This window comes from Quercus suber, unplaced genomic scaffold (genome assembly GCF_002906115.3).
Source record: "Quercus suber isolate HL8 unplaced genomic scaffold, Cork oak 2.0 scaffold_59, whole genome shotgun sequence".
Taxonomy (NCBI): domain Eukaryota; kingdom Viridiplantae; phylum Streptophyta; class Magnoliopsida; order Fagales; family Fagaceae; genus Quercus; species Quercus suber.
The window spans coordinates 1,865,750-1,881,591 of NW_027069524.1; the positions used below are offsets into that span (position 1 = coordinate 1,865,750).

Consider the following 15,842-nt stretch of genomic DNA (forward strand, 5'->3'; position numbering starts at 1 on the left):
TAATTTATCTACTCTACTCTCCCTCCAAATCTCTCCAATTTGAGGGAATTAAAAATGAGGGGTTAGAGGGAGTTGAAACCACTCCAAACCCCCCAAACCCCTCCCCCTCATTCCTTAAAAAACTTCCAAACAAGGTAATTGGATTACTCTCCCTCCCTCTACTCTACTCCCCCTCCTTTTTTAAATATCCAAACAGGCCATTAGAGAAAGCTGTATTGCCATGTAGCTTATGGAACCTAAACAAATTATTTTTACAGGAACATGTGCATGAAAAATAAGATTTTTTCTTTTCTTTTCTTTTTCTTAATAAAACATGGAAGTCCTTTAAGCTAGAACCCCCCGGATGAGAGAGAATCATAGCATATCAACAAAGACCCTTTAAACATGCTTTTTCAGCATCGCATGTAAATCACCCCAATTGCAATGCCACACACTTTGTTACTCAGTTGCTCTCAATTGTTACCCATTATCTGGTGCAAAAATCAATGTGTGAGAATTGAGGGTGATTTTGTGCGTGCAAGCAAGAGTTTGTCTGTGTGCGTGTGTGTTTGAGAGAGAGAGAGAGAGAGAGAGAGAGAGAGAGAGAGAGACCTGAGGGCAAGGAGGAGCAGTAAAACTTACCTTTATCAATGTGCTTCACATCAGGCCCAATAAACCATGATCTAGTGCTAACGTCATCACGAGTAGGGGTGTTCGCAGTGCAGTGTGGTGCAGTTTTGGGTCTTTTTAGCACCGCACTTTGCGGTGCAGTTTAGCTAAAACCATATTTGCTCCACACCTTATTTTTGCAGTCACAAATGCGGTGCAGTGCGGTTTAAAATTTGGCCAAAACCATAACCGCACCGCACCTCATTTTTGCGGTCATATATGTGGTGTGGTGTATAAGATGCGGTTTGAATGATTTGAAATTGGTATGTATTTCAAAATTTGGGCTTTTTCTACTAAGCCCAAAACTAATTTTTCCCTTTATTTTGGTCCAAGTTTTAAATTATTGAGCTAGTTTTTCTTTATTTTGTGCTGGCTTTCTTAATCAACACTTGCTAGGGTTATCAAACTTTTTTTTTTGGGAGAAAACTAGGGTTATTAAACTATTAATAATATATTTAATATTAAAAATAATTAAATATATTAATATATAGAGAGGGTGCGGTGCGTTTTCTTATTATAAAATCGCAGACCGCACTGCACCATGCGGTGTGGTGCACTATTACTTGCGGTGCGATGCGATTATGCTATTTTGCGGGCGGTTTTGGTGCGGTTTTGCGGTTTGTACGGTTTATGCGGTTTGGTGAACACCCCTAATCGCAAGCATATGCGTGAAGAATAGATCTCGAAAACCAAAGAATTTTTTTTTTTTTTTTTTTTTTTTTGCATTTAGCATTATTTTAAAAATATTTTAATTAGTTGTCATGTTTGCAAAACTATGTAGTAAACTAATATCTCAAGACTCTAAAACTCGAGTTTTAAGGTGGAACTCGAGTTTTTAAGACTTGAGTTGCATGTGATGGCAATCATATACCAAAAAAAAAAAAAAAAAAATCCATGTGGAAATCGAGTATTTAAAACTCGATTTCTTGTGTTCACCTATTCTTCTTCTTCCTCTACGGGTTCCTTTGTTCTTTCTATTCCCATGGATTCCTCTGTGAGTTCTTCTTCCTCTGTGGTTTCCTCTATTCTTTCTATTCCTGTGGGTTCCTCTGTTCTTCTTCTTCCTCTCCCCCGTGGGTACTTCTCTTCATCTTCTTTCCTTCTTCAATTTCTTCAGATCTTGTTCTTGTTCTTCTTCTTGTTCTTGTTCTTCTTCTTGTTCTTGTTCTTGTTCTTCTTCTTGTTCTAGTTCTTATTCTTCTTCTTCTTCTTCTTCTTCTTCTTCTTCTTCTTCTTCTTCTTCAATGGTACTCGAGTTTCACGTGGCAAAAAAAATCTTCATGTCAATAATCAAAACTCAAGGTTTTGAGGCTCGATTTCTTCACTTAATTTGAGCCTCAAAGGCTCGAGATGTTACTCTCCCCAATTCTTTCTAATGTGTGCTAACTAACAACATAGTATGGCAAACTCATGTTACTCTGTAAATTACCCCCAAAGAAAGATGTACAACTCAATCCTGCCAGGTGTGTCTAGTATGTGTTTATTGATGTTGGTCATTAGCGTTGGATTTACTGTCTATGCCTTTTGGATTGCATTCATGCCTAATATGTGTTTATTGATGTTGGTCATTAGCGTTGGGTTTACTTTCTATGCCTTTGGATTGCATTCCCTTGCTCAATATTGATGACTTGGTGGTTGGTTTTGCCCATGCCTTAGTTCACCTTCTAAAAATATATTTTACAGATTTATTGTATTTAGCTTTTTTTTTTTTTTCCTAGTACAACTTTTTCAAATTGATATAAATTTAAAATATATAATCTCAAAACTATACCTTCGAAAATATAGCTTTTTAAAACTTCACTACCTTCTTCTTCTTCTTCTACTTTTTTTTTTTCCCCCTTCAAAATGAGTATTAACTTATGGTAGATGTGATAAATGAACCATATACTTGGATCTTATCATCTTAACCACAAGGATAATGTCATTCTTTTCTATTTTGTTTTCATTTTTACTGTATAAGAAAAAAAGTCAAAACAGTGAAAATAATAATAATAATAATAATAATAATAATAAATGGAGAAAGTTTCCAAATTGAATTGGAACCCACATAGGTTCAAATCCTGGGTCTTCAGTGTAAATTTCTTTACTCTTCTCTCTCTCTCTCTCTCTCTCTCTCTCTCTCTCTCTCTATATATATATATATAATAAAAAATAAAAAATAAAAACACCATGTCATCAACAAACCTCCATTACAGCCCCTGCCCCAGAAGCCTCATTATTACTGGTTTTGTAAACCTTGGATTTAGAATCATCAAGATAATGTTGATAGATGTATGAAAGAAAACCCGAGACTGCTAACAAAGCCGTCACCTTCACCCCATCCATCTTGTCATGAAAAAACATTACCGCTAGAATGGGAACAGCAGGCATAGCCAACGTGCTAATGACATTGCAGAAGAGTGAAGATACCTCAAAAATCAACCCCAACATAGCTATTGAAGAAATTTGCCATGTCACAGCCGTCCAAATCAAAGTCATCATATAGGATACCCTTCCTTTTCCATAATTCTCCATCCCATTCCGCAAAATTTTCCATTCTCCACTTGCAAAAGTCCTACCACACAGCCACAAGTTGCGACAAATGATGGGTATATTTGCATATCCAATACAGCAGAGAAAGTTTCTGTTTTTATAACTTTTTGTAAAGAAATTTGTACTAAGGAAAGGTACAATGAATATGTTGCAGATGCACCAAGCGTGCAAAGGAATCCAATTACATACTTTCCTTTAGGGATTCCGGTCATGTTTTCAGAGTTGGTATTGACTGCAAGAAGGGTTGCTGATATGGTAAGAAGAACAAGGGAGTTGAATATAAAGGGAGTGAATTTTTGTGAATTGAAGAAAAATGAGAAGAGGGCATTAAAGGCCAATTGGGTTGCACATAGTAGAGAATAAGTAGAGACAGGGAGGTATAAGAGTCCATGCGAATACATCAGGTTGTCACCTGTCAACATTGGGCCAAAAGCAAAGCAGAGAAAGGCAAGGGTGGAGAGAGGTGGCAATTTTGTAGAGGAGGTGTTTAAGGGGGTGCTTGTAGTGGATCTTGACGATGGTGAGAAGAAGAATAGGAGAGGAAGTAAAATTGGGAAGCCAGCTGATTGAACGAATGTTGCCATCCATTTGCTATTCCCATCTTGATCATATTATAATCTTCCCAAGAGAGTCGCCACAGTCTGGCGGGCAACAAGAAAGGAGGAGTAAGAGGCAGCACGAAGCCACCACTTGTAATGTTTGAGTCCAGGGAGTTTCATTAGGTTGGTAACAAAAGTGCCTTTATTTGAGTTTTGCTCTCTGTCATCGGTTAATCATGCACACAAACATTGAAAGAAAGTAAATGCAAGTATTAGCCCATATCATCATAAACCACTCCAAAAAAAAAACAATTAATTAAGATTGTTTTCAACCATGTTGGAGTAGTGACTGCCTTAGTTGACATGTTTACTACTTATAATCCTGGAATGGATAATAGGATTACATGATTATGACTTTTGATTGCTGCCTGAAAGCTTAAGAGATACAAGAACTGCATAACACAAACTGTATAGGGATTGTCATTCGCAGTTGCAGAGGTTCCCCTTCCACAAATGGGAGCTGAACTCAAGCCTCTTGCCTGTCATAGAGCAGTTCAATTTGCAACAGAGATTGGTTTACAGGAGGTCATTTTCGAAGGTGATGCTCAAGTGTTAATCAAGACGCTGCAGCAAAATGAATTCAAGTTTGTTCCCTATGGCCAAATCATTGAAGACATTAATTTTAGCTTCTCAGTTAAGTTTTCATTCCTTTTCTCGTATAAAACTTAGTGGGAATTTCGTTGCCCATGCTCTAGCTAGAAGGGCAAAAGGACTTGTTGATATGCAGGTCTGGATTGAAGAAGTACCAGAGGACTTATATCCTCTTGTTTTGTATGATGTACATTAAGAAATAAAGTAGTCTTCTGACTGGTTTCTCAAAAAAAAAAAAAGGACTACTAGTAACTGTGGAAGTTTTCTTCATGTTTATTCTTTAATTACTAACAATTTAAATTCTGGTTTGAAGAATTAAAATTGATAAAGCTTCAAATATTTCCTGATTGGATGAATTCTATTTTTCAAATCAAAATCTGAAGATGTAAAAAGAGAAAAGAATAAATATTCCAGAGGATGCTAAACAAAGTGGCTTACATGTTCATCCTTCTTTATGTTTACCTGTTACACAGAAAGTCAAGACATCAATTAGTCACTATTTGATAAAGATTGGATTTGATTAAGTCCACTACCCGACAACAAGAAGCATTATTAATTGAATTGACTGAATCCCCCCACGTTGTTAAATTTAATTCGCATATAGTTTGGTACAATTCTTTTAAAAATGATGAACTATAAAAACAAAGTAAAGGTCAAATTAGCTGCTGTAAAGTGCACTCGCTTCACTCATTGGATACACTTCTTTTAAACCCAACGAGCTAAAGTTAACACTAAAGGTCAGCAAACTTGACTTGGCCAGGCTTAAATATTTCGGCTGTTTGAAAACCATCCATATCCATAGAGACTAGTTAAGAACTAGATGATAAAGGAGTCTCACGCAAGTGGACTTGTTAAACAGCAGAGCCTGATTTATCTGTTAACTTCTCTGCTTACATTGCAAAATTGACTAGCAAGTTACTTTTTGAGGCCAGTCAAAATTGGCTAGCTATGAATTTCCAGTGGGACCAGGAGTACCTTTTTTTTATATATATATTTAATTAGGCTTCATAATTTGCATTTTTTAGCTTGAATTTTTTTTTTTTTTTAGGAACAAAAAAAAAAAAAGGCTCACGTGCATAATTATTGCTCGACGCCCCAAGGTATAATTTAAGTTAAGTTGAAGGGTACCACCAGCGCACAACAGAGCATATCACTATTCGTGCCCATATTTTATATTGTCGAGTCAAATGCCGAAGCAGCCCACAACACAAAGTTACATGAGCTGAGACTCAAACCTTTGAGCAAATGGGACTTAGGGGGGTCTCCTATCATTGAGCCACACTCATTGGTGGTTTTTACTATGACCTTGGGGTGGTATTTTGTATCACACTAATATACACCTCACTCTGTGGTGTAGAGCCAACAAGTATATCCATGTTGTGCAAAATAAAAATTCTCTTTGAATTGGATTTGTTTGTTTGTAATCAAGATGGTAAGTAAGAGACCAACAAATTAAGCAACTTCTCACGGAAACGGGGTTCAATAGTTTAGCGCCGTGGGGCTAATCCAAATGTGGTAGAGCCTGGGCAAAGTGCAAGGACCAAATTATTTTCAACTTTTTTCAAATGCAAAATTCTTTGCTAGTAATCTAGTATAGCACACTGCAAACGAATGCACAGAAAGTTAACCAAAATAATCCCTAGATATTTAAAAAAAAAATTAATTAAAAAAAATACTCTTGAATTTTGAGTCCAAATCAAATTGACCCCTTGATCTTTTAATTTGAAATTATAAACTCTTAAATTTTGAGAAATGTCCAATTTTTTATTTATTTTTTTCTATAGGAAGAATTGTCCAAATTGATCCTTCTGTAATTTTGTTATCATTTCGTTGGTCCATTGGACAGAAAATAATATCACATACATGCATTTTAATTGAAAAAATTTAATTAAAATCCAATAAAAAAAATCATTTTAATTATTTTTTCTTCTTCCTCTCTTATAGTTTTAAAAGTACCCAATCTATAATGTAGCTGAGACATCCCAAATGACAACATTTATAATGATCTAACCTCTTTAATTTTTAGATGTGTGCATGTCTAATTTCTATGCATGATTAGACTATTCATTAACTTGTACGAGGCTCTATTACATGCAAGAAGCAAACAAGTCTAAATGGAAACTAACTAGACATTAAATCTAAGAAGCTTCTTCAGTAAGAGACTGTTTTCTCATACCAGTGCTGCAGGAATAGCAAGAGGCAGTAAGATTGGTGTTCAGTTTTCCCCACAAACACAAAGAAAAGAATTTCTCCTCCATGCCAAACTTTTAGAGAAAGCTGTATTGCCATGTAGCTTATGGAATCTAAACAAATTATTTTAACACGAACATGTGCTTGAAAAATAAGACTTTTCTTTTCTTTTTTATAAAACATGGAAGTCCTTTAAGCTAGAACCCACCAGATGAGAAAGAATCGTAGCATATCAACAAAGACCCTTTCAGCATGCTTTCTCAGCATTGCACATAAATCACCCCAATTGCAATGCCACACGCTTTGTTACTCAGTTGCTCTCAATTGTCATTCTTTTCTATTTTGTTTTCATCTTTTACTGTATAAGAAACGAAGTCAAAACAGTGAAAACAAAAAACAAACAAAAATAAATAAAATAGAGAAAGTTTTCAAATTGAATGGGAACCCACATAGCTGCAAATTCTGGGTTTTCAGTGGAAATTTCTTTACACTTCTCTATAAAAAATTTATTTAAAAAAAAAAAAAAACCATGTCTTCAACAAACCTCTATTCCAGCCCCTGCCCCAGAAGCCTCATTATTACTGGTTTTGTTAACCTTGGATTTAGAATCATCAAGATAATGTTGACAGATGTATGAAAGAAAACCCCAAACTGCTAACAACAAAGCCGTCACCTTCACCCCATCCATCTTGTCATGAAAAAACACTACCGCAAGAATGGGAACAACAGGCAAAGCCAACGTGCTAATGACATTGCAGAAGAGTGAAGATACCTCAAAAATCAACCCCATCATACCTATTGAAGAAATTTGCCACGTCACAGCCGTCCAAATCAAAGTCATCATATAGGATACCCTTCCTTTTCCATAATTCTCCGTCTCATTCCGCAAAATTTTCCATTCTCCACTTGCAAAGAGCCCTACCACACAGCCACAAGTTGCAACAAATGATGGGTATATTTGCATATCCAATACAGCAGAGAAAGTCTCTGTTTTTATAACTTTTTGGAAAGACAGTTGTATTAAGGATAGCATTAATGAGTATGTTGCAGATGCACCAAGCGTACAAAGGAATCCAATTACATACTTTCCTTTAGGGATTCCAGTCATGTTTTCAGAGTTGGTATTGACTGCAAGAAGGGATGCTGAAATGGTAAGAAGGACAAGAGAGTTGAGTATAAGGGGAGTGAATTTTTGTGAATTGAAGAAAAATGAGAAGAGGGCATTAAAGGCCAATTGGGTTGCACATAGTAGAGAATAAGTAGAGACAGGGAGGTATAAGAGTCCATATGAATACATCAGGTTGTCACCTGTCAACATTAGGCCAAAAGCAAAGTAGAGAAAGGTAAGGGTGGAGAGAGGTGGCAATTTTGTAGAGGAAGTGTTTAAGGGGGTGCTTGCAGTGGATCTTAACGATGGTGAGAAGAAGAATAGGAGAGGAAGTAAAATTGGGAAGCCAGCTGATTGAACGAACGTTGCCATCCATTTGCTATTCCCACCTTGATCATAGTATAATCTTCCCAAGAGAGTCGCTACAGTCTGGCCGGCAACAACAAAGGAGGTGTAAGAGGCAATACGAAGCCACCACTTGTAATGTTTGAGTCTAGGAAGTTTCATTAGGTTGGTAACAAAAGTGCCTTTATTTGAATTTTGCTCTCTGTCATCGGCTAATCATGCACACAAACATTGAAAGGAAAGAAAATGCAAGTATTAGCCATATCATCATCATAAACCAGTCCAGAAGAAACAATTAATTAAGATTGGTTTCAATCATGTTGGAGTAGTAACCGCCTTAGTTGACATGCTTACTACTATTAATCCTGGAATGGATAATAGGAATACATGATTGTGACTTTTGATTGCTGCCTAAAAGCTTAAGAGATACAAAAACTGCATAACAAAAACTGTATAGGGATTGTCATTTGCAGTTGCAAAGGTTTCCCTTCCACAAATGGCAGCTGAACTCAAGCCTCTTGCTTGTCATAGAGCAGTTCAATTTGCTACAGAGATTGTTTTACGGGAGGTCATTTTCAAAGGTGATGCTGAAGTGTTAATCAAGGTGCCGCAGCAAAATGAATTCGACTGTGTTCCCTATGGCCAAATCATTGAAGACATAAATTTTTGCTCCTCAGTTAAGTTTTCATTCCTTTTCTCATGTAAAATGTAGTGGGAATTTCGTTGCCCATGCTCTAGCTAGAAGGGCAAAACTACTTGCTGATATGCAGATCTGGATTGAAGAAGTACCAGAGGACTTAAATCCTATTGTTTTGTATGATGTTCATTCTGACTGGTTTCTATAAATTTTTTTTAAAAAAATTGGATTACTTGTAACTGTGGAAGTTTTCTTTTATGATTATTCATAAATCACTAACAATTTAAAGTCTGGTTTGAAGAATTAAAATTGATAAAGCTTCAAATATTTCCTGATTGAATGAATTTTATTTTTCAAATCAAAATATGAAGATGTAAAAAGAGAAAAGAATAAATATTCCATTAATTTAACAATTAATCAGCGAGTTTGGTGAGTGACTAACCTGGAGTATCTTGTTGCAGCTCTTGAGCAGGCTCCATGAAGATCCAGAAGATGGTAAACAAAAAGGCTTATATGTTCATCCTTCTTTATGTTTACCTATTACACAGCTGATAAACTTGGATTAGGAGACAGAAAGTCAAGACTTCAATTAGTTACTATTTGATATAGATTGGATTTGATTCCAAGTCACACTAACCGACAAGAAACATCATTAATTGAATTGTCTGAAATCCATGACGTTGTTAAATTCAATTCACACATGTTAGTTTGGTCCACCAGGACCATCACTTTTAACAATGATGATGATGATGAAGCACTATAAAAAAATTAAAGGTCAAATTAGGTGCTGTGCAGTACACTCTTAAACTCAACGAGCTAAAACTAGAGGTCAGCAAACTTGACTTGGCTAGGCTTATTTCGGCTGTTTAGTCTTTTGAAAGCCATTCATATTCACAGACCCCAGTTAAGAACTCGAAGATCAGGAGGAGTCTCACGCAACTGGACTTGTTAAACCACAGAGCCTGATTTTATCTGTTAACTTTGCTTACATTGCAAAATTGATCAGCAAATTAGTTTTTTAGGCCGGTCAAAATTGGCTAGCTACGAATTTACGCAGTAGGACCAAGAGTACATTTTTTTATAATAAGGCTTCACGATTTGCAAGTGTACAAAATAAAAATTCTCTCTTTGAATTGGATTTGTTTGTTTGTAATCAAGATGGTTAAGTAAGAGACCAACAAATTGAGCAACTTCTTACGCAAATGGAGAGTTTAATAGTTCGCAGCGTGGGGCGCTAATTCAAATGTCGTAGAGCCTAGGCAAATTGCAAGGACCAAATTGTTTAAATAATATAGCACACTGGACACAGAATGCATTTAAAGTTACCCGAAATAAACCTCTTAAGAGAGGTCTAAAAAAATATGATATGATTAGCACTAATTCACCGTGATATGATAGTGGAAGTTGCCACCAGATGGACATTATTTTAGTACATTTGAGATAAAGAAATGAAAGCATCGAATATATCAAGCAACATTTTGACTGGAATAATAATAATAATAATAATAATAATAAATACTCCTGATTTTTGGGTCATAATCAAATTGACCCCTTGATCTTAAATTATAAACTCTTAAATTTTGAGAAATGTCCAAATTGATCCTTCTCCTTCTGTAAGTTCTGATATCATTTCGTTGGTGCACTGGACAGAAAGTATTATCATCATATACATGCATTTTAATAAAATAAAATAAAATATATATTTTTTAAATTATATCCAATAAAAAATCATTTTTATTTTATTTTCCTTCTTTCTCTCTTATGATTTTAAAACTACCAATCTATAAAGTAGTTGAGCCTTCTAGGAATGGAGCTAGGAATTTTGGTTTGGAGGAGCCGAGTTACATATTCATAAATACATACATTTATACAACTACATATATTGATACATACATACATTTTATATAAACTTTAATGCATATACACAAATTGTCTACTTTGCTACCAGTATGTACAATATGTTTTACCATTATTTAATTATAATTTTTTAAGTCTTTTATTTTTGGAGTGTTATCAAACCCTAACATTAAATATCCTATATTTTTTTTCATTCAACATTTTTAGTCTAAAACAAGCAATAACAACAAAAGACTTGGTCTCAAATTGAAAAGGAAATAAAAATTATATATTTATGTCCAAAAGAAATTTTATTTTTAAGTATGGTCACTTATATATCCTCACCGTATTTTTTTTTTTCATTTAACATTTTGTGACTAAATCAAGTATTGACAAATAATTCGAAATTAACAACAACGAAAGACTTTGTCCCAAATAAAATAAAATAAAATAACTCTACGCGAAAATTTATTTTATTAAAAATTTACTATTTGAACTCAACAACCAAAACTTACCAATTAAGAGAGGGAAAAACTAAAAAGAAGTTTTTTTTTTTTTTTTTTGGTTACAAGGCTGATAGTTGTTATTCTTAACAATTATTTTTTAGAACCTATCGTTTAATTAGTTGTTCAATACTTTTTTGCAAGAGCCAGCTATTATTTTTTGGAGGGGCCAACTACCAATGTTAAGGCCTAGAATCTAAAAAAGCTGCAAAATATATATACATTATAAAGTTTTTTTTTTTATGGGGGGTCATGGTCCCCCCATAGCTAAGTGTAGCTCCTCCCCTGAAGCCTTCATGACAACATTTATAATTTTCTAACCTCTTTAAATTTTAGATGTGCGTATGTCTAATTTCTATGCATGTTTAGACTATTCATGAACTTGTACGAGGCTATTCTATAACATGCAAGAAGCAAACAAGTCTAAATGGAAACTAACTACGACATTAGATCTAAGAAGCTTCTTCAGCAAGATTGTTGTCTCACACCAGTGCAGCAGGAATAGCAAGAGGCAATAAGATTGGTGTCTAGTTTTCCCCACCAGATGAGAAAGAATCATAGCATATCAACAAAGACCCTTTCACCATGCTTTCTCAGCATTGCATGTAAATCACCCCAATTGCAATGCCACACACTTTGTTACTCAGTTGCTCTCAATTGTTACCCATTATCTGGTGCAAAAATCATTGTGTGAGAATTGAGGGTGATTTTGTGCGTGCAAGCAAGATTTGTTTGTGTGTGCGTGTTTGAGAGAGAGAGAGAGTGAAACATAGGGGCAAGGAGGAGCAGCAAAACTTACCTTCATCAATGTACTTCACATCAAGCCCAATAAACCATGATCCACTACTAACATCATCGCTAGCATATGCGCGAAGAATGGATCTGGAGAACCAAAGAAAGATGTCCAACTCAATCCTGCCAGGTGTGTCTATATACTAATTAATATTACTATAAAAGAGGGAGAAGATATCTGTTTATCAATATGAACTGAGCAAGTATTCTGGACATGACATACATCTCCCCTGATGCATGTCAAAAGAATCTGTGACGAACAAGAGACAGATTTTGGGTCAACTGAGAAGGCAGATACAAAAAATGGGATATTAAGAACAGGGAGCTGCACGGCCTGCATGAATGCCAAAATCCTAGATTCACGTGCATTACTTAGTTGTCTAACACCAAGCATTCAGCTCCAAAACATTTCCTCCCAAAACAATACAGATTACCAATACTGGCTGTTGAAACAGGAGTTTGGAAATCACACTATACTACATTGTAGCAAAATGCTACAATTAGGGCAGTACTTTCATAAGCACATTATTTTCAAGGAAAAAACTAAATATTGTTCTACACATATGCACCTCACAAAACAGAATGAATACTTTAAGACACCAACCCTTGCCCATCTCACTCTATTCAACTCAAAGTTTGAGAGGAAATTGCAGTAAGTGGATATTTTTGTATAAATAAGAAAAGTGTTTTGAACATGCAGCGCGAACAGACATTGTAAAACACTTTTCATAATATCGTATTCTGAGATTGGCAAGAACATACAAAATTGAGCTAGTCACCTTTTGGGGAAAAGCATCCTAACACCATACTTTTTAGGCTATAGCAAAAAACCAAAGGATGCAGTAATCGTGATTTTTATCCCCAAATTTCCACCATTCTAGTTCATACCATTTGTGGGAACTACATAATTCAGACAGGGTGGGAAAAAATATAAACATATACTCCAATATTAAACATTTCCATTTTAAGAAGTGTATAATTTTACTTACAAGCAAGTCTAGCAATAAGAAGCATACCATCCCAGAAAAATGCAACCTTAGAGGCAAGATTGCCATTAACTTCAATACCTTCAACTGTAACAGCCATGTTCACATCCATAATAAGCAGCATGAGAAAACAATCAGTGAAACATTTACTTGGCAGGGCAATTATTAGTTGCATGAACAGCTATTCAATAACAACCAATATATCAGAAACTATAAGAGTACATGCATAGCATGCCAACTTTTGTGCACTCAAATAATAAATTCCAGCTCACCTAATACAACAACAACAGCAGCCATCCTCCCTTTTCCGGGCTTGGGACCTGCTGTGAACAACACAGGCAGAGCTAATATCTTGCTAACCTAATACTCATTAAAATTTTAAAACCCTTCAAAAGTTCTTTCTTTTTCTTTTTCTTTTTTTTTTTTTCCTTTTTTCTCTGGATAAGTTAAAATTCTTCAAAGCTTAGTCTACCAAATACCAATTAGATGGCATGAGCTGTGATGTTGACATTGCAGTCTTTAAGGGCATTGTCATTTTAAATCAAGAGGGTTCTGAATAAAGGGTGTATAGAATGAAACCATTCATGATTTGAAAAGTTTAAGTTCTAAGCAATGACTATCAATAAAAGCAAAGCCACTAGTAACCATGGTCCTTTTGAAGGCTGGGCTACAAGTGATTATTTTAAAAAATAGTCCCAACTTAAATAATAACAGAAAAAATAACTGATCTTAACAGCATCACAAACCATAGGAATGAGTATTCAGAGTTAACATTAACAGGAAATTATAGGAATCTATCAGTTGAGAAGAAAACAAAATAATAGAAACATATAGAAACCTATCAGTTGAGACGAAAATATAATAAAATAAAGAGAAAGGAGGAAGAACAAAAGAATGGGAAAATTAAAATGAAAAATTATATAGTAAATCAGTATGTAAATACAAATTTATCAGAGATCTACAAAAAAGTCATCTATAGAAAAATCCAGCAAGTACTGCTGCCCACTATCCACACCAGTAGGCTCATTAGTTTCTGTCCCCACCAAATTACTTGTACTTGGCACAGCAGCTTCGGTGACAGGGAGTCCAGGTTGATCACCATTATAGCCAAAACTCAGTTCTGAATCCATGAAGCCAAGAGGATCATTGTCTAACAGAGCCATAAGTTCTTGCACATCAAAATGTTCATTTTCAGAATAGCTTGTTGACTCATCCTCTACCAAACAACTTGTAGTTGGCATGGCAGTGCACTCGATTGTACTAGGCGTGGCAGTAGACTCATCAGCCGAAACCTCAGATTCCACAGGAGTAGGGCCAGCTATTGTAGACACAGACTCCGGAAAATTGAGGCGTGCATAGGCACCATATATCATCCTAGCAGCTTCATCGTAGGCAGTGGCGGCATCAACAGCATTCTCAAATGTGCCAAGCCAAAGCCTCTTTCCTCTGTTAGGCTCGCGTATCTCCGCAACCCACTTACCCCAAGTCCTTTGCCTAACCCCTCTATAATTGCAGTGTGCATTCTCAGGCCCGCCTTTCCCTTTCATACACCCCTTCTTCGACCCCATAGCCGGAAGCTTTCGTGCACGCTTGGCCGAAGAATCAACCTGAGCATTGTAGTCCCTCCACTTGGCCAATGTCTCAGCCACAGACAGTCCATCACCTCTACTCTTCCTCTTCTTTGAAGACTCCATGGCCACACCTTGATCACTATAAACCCTTAAAACCCCAATGATGCCCTGTTCTGTTCAATGGAAACCCAGATTCAGATAACAATATTGAATATCCCAATTGAATAATCGCAAACCCTTTTTCCAAAAAACCCCCAAAAAATCCAAACAGTTTTCAAATTTTGAAAATATAAACGAATTAACAAGAAGAAAACTCTAATAATACCCACATTCAACCAAAAAAAAAAAAAACCCAGAAACCCTAAAGACTCAGGAAGCAATATTTGAATTCCCTAAACCGAACTAATCACAAAGCTTTATACAAAAAAAAAAAACCCCAGAAAAAAAAAATAAAAGAAATCCGAAACCGAAACGGAAAAGGAGAAATATAGAGCAAAGAACAAAAAAAAATAGAAACAGTGTAAAGAAAAAAAAAAAAAAAAACAAACAAACCTCAGCGAGAGTGAGTTGAAGAAGAAAGCAAGCAAGCCCTTTGTGAATATCGGATTAATGGGGATGATTGATTTTTGAGAGAGTGAGAGAGTAAAAGAGTGCTCTATCTCTGTTTTCAGTGTTGTTTTGAGAGTGTGTGTTTGTGCGTGCAAGCAAAGACAAAGCCGCCTATTTATAGCCTTCTCTCTATTTGTTTGTGTTGGACCGTTGGTGACTTGTGTGGGGTTTACAACAGGGAACTTAGTTTGTCATCTGACGTGGCGATTTTCTATTCGTTTTTTTCGAGATTCTGACCGCCACTTTTCCCCCCGTGTCACTGTTTTTTACATCCTAATAAATAGGCTAAATTAATACAGTATATAATGTGGACTTAATTATATCCAAAAAAAATTATTCGCATAATTATAGATGTCAAAATAATTAAATTTAAAAATATATATATTTTTTGAAATTGTTGACACTCTTTAAAATGGGATTTTTGTTGAAGTAATATATTAAATTTCCAAAACTTTAAATCAAGTAAACCACTTGAAAATTTAATAAACTGTTTTTTATTTTGGTAATACACTAATACGTTTAGTTGAGTGGCTTGGGTAATAACTACTTAACTACTTTCCATAAAAATAACTAAATAAATAAAAACTACTTAACTACTTAGTTTTTCTTTTTTAAGTAAATGGTTTATGTATAATCTATATATATAATAATAGGTAAAGTTAAGAGAAAATTTAATTAGATTTCAAATTAGAATTCAATTAAAGTCTAATTTTGCACCATGTGTCCCATCTAATCTAACTTTTAAAATTTTTGTGCCAAGTGAGTTAATTCAATGTAAAAATTAGATTTCAATTAGAGTTTAATTTTGCTACATGTGTCCTATCTAATATAAGTTTTTTTTTTTTTTTTTTAATTTTTGTACCAACTAAGTTAATTTAGTATAAAAGACGAGGTG

The 15,842-nt window shown here is 35.1% G+C and overlaps 2 protein-coding genes and 1 pseudogene across 3 annotated transcripts; all 3 read right to left on the minus strand.

The window, feature by feature from the left end:
• Positions 1–2,823: 2,823 nt before the first annotated feature.
• On the minus strand, positions 2,824–3,953 carry LOC112012723 (probable purine permease 11; annotated as a pseudogene).
• A 2,748-nt stretch (positions 3,954–6,701) lies between these two features.
• On the minus strand, positions 6,702–9,308 carry LOC112012700 (probable purine permease 11). 2 transcript variants are annotated; one of them, XM_024045098.2, is made up of 2 exons: positions 9,093–9,308; positions 6,702–8,215 (listed from the first exon to the last, which is right to left on the minus strand). In XM_024045098.2, the coding sequence occupies exon 2, from the start codon at positions 8,173–8,175 to the stop codon at positions 7,096–7,098; it is 1,080 nt and encodes a 359-aa protein (XP_023900866.1). In that variant the 5' UTR covers positions 8,176–8,215; positions 9,093–9,308; the 3' UTR covers positions 6,702–7,095. The 2 variants fall into 2 exon arrangements, with proteins under 2 accessions (XP_023900866.1, XP_023900858.1); XM_024045090.2 differs by having other exon boundaries at positions 6,702–8,225; positions 9,093–9,307.
• Positions 9,309–13,659: 4,351 nt separating this feature from the next.
• On the minus strand, positions 13,660–15,042 carry LOC112012742 (dehydration-responsive element-binding protein 2A-like). Its single transcript, XM_024045128.2, has 2 exons — positions 14,891–15,042; positions 13,660–14,511 (listed from the first exon to the last, which is right to left on the minus strand). Exon 2 carries the CDS (start codon positions 14,459–14,461, stop codon positions 13,718–13,720), a length of 744 nt encoding a protein of 247 aa, XP_023900896.1. The 5' UTR covers positions 14,462–14,511; positions 14,891–15,042; the 3' UTR covers positions 13,660–13,717.
• Positions 15,043–15,842: the final 800 nt, after the last annotated feature.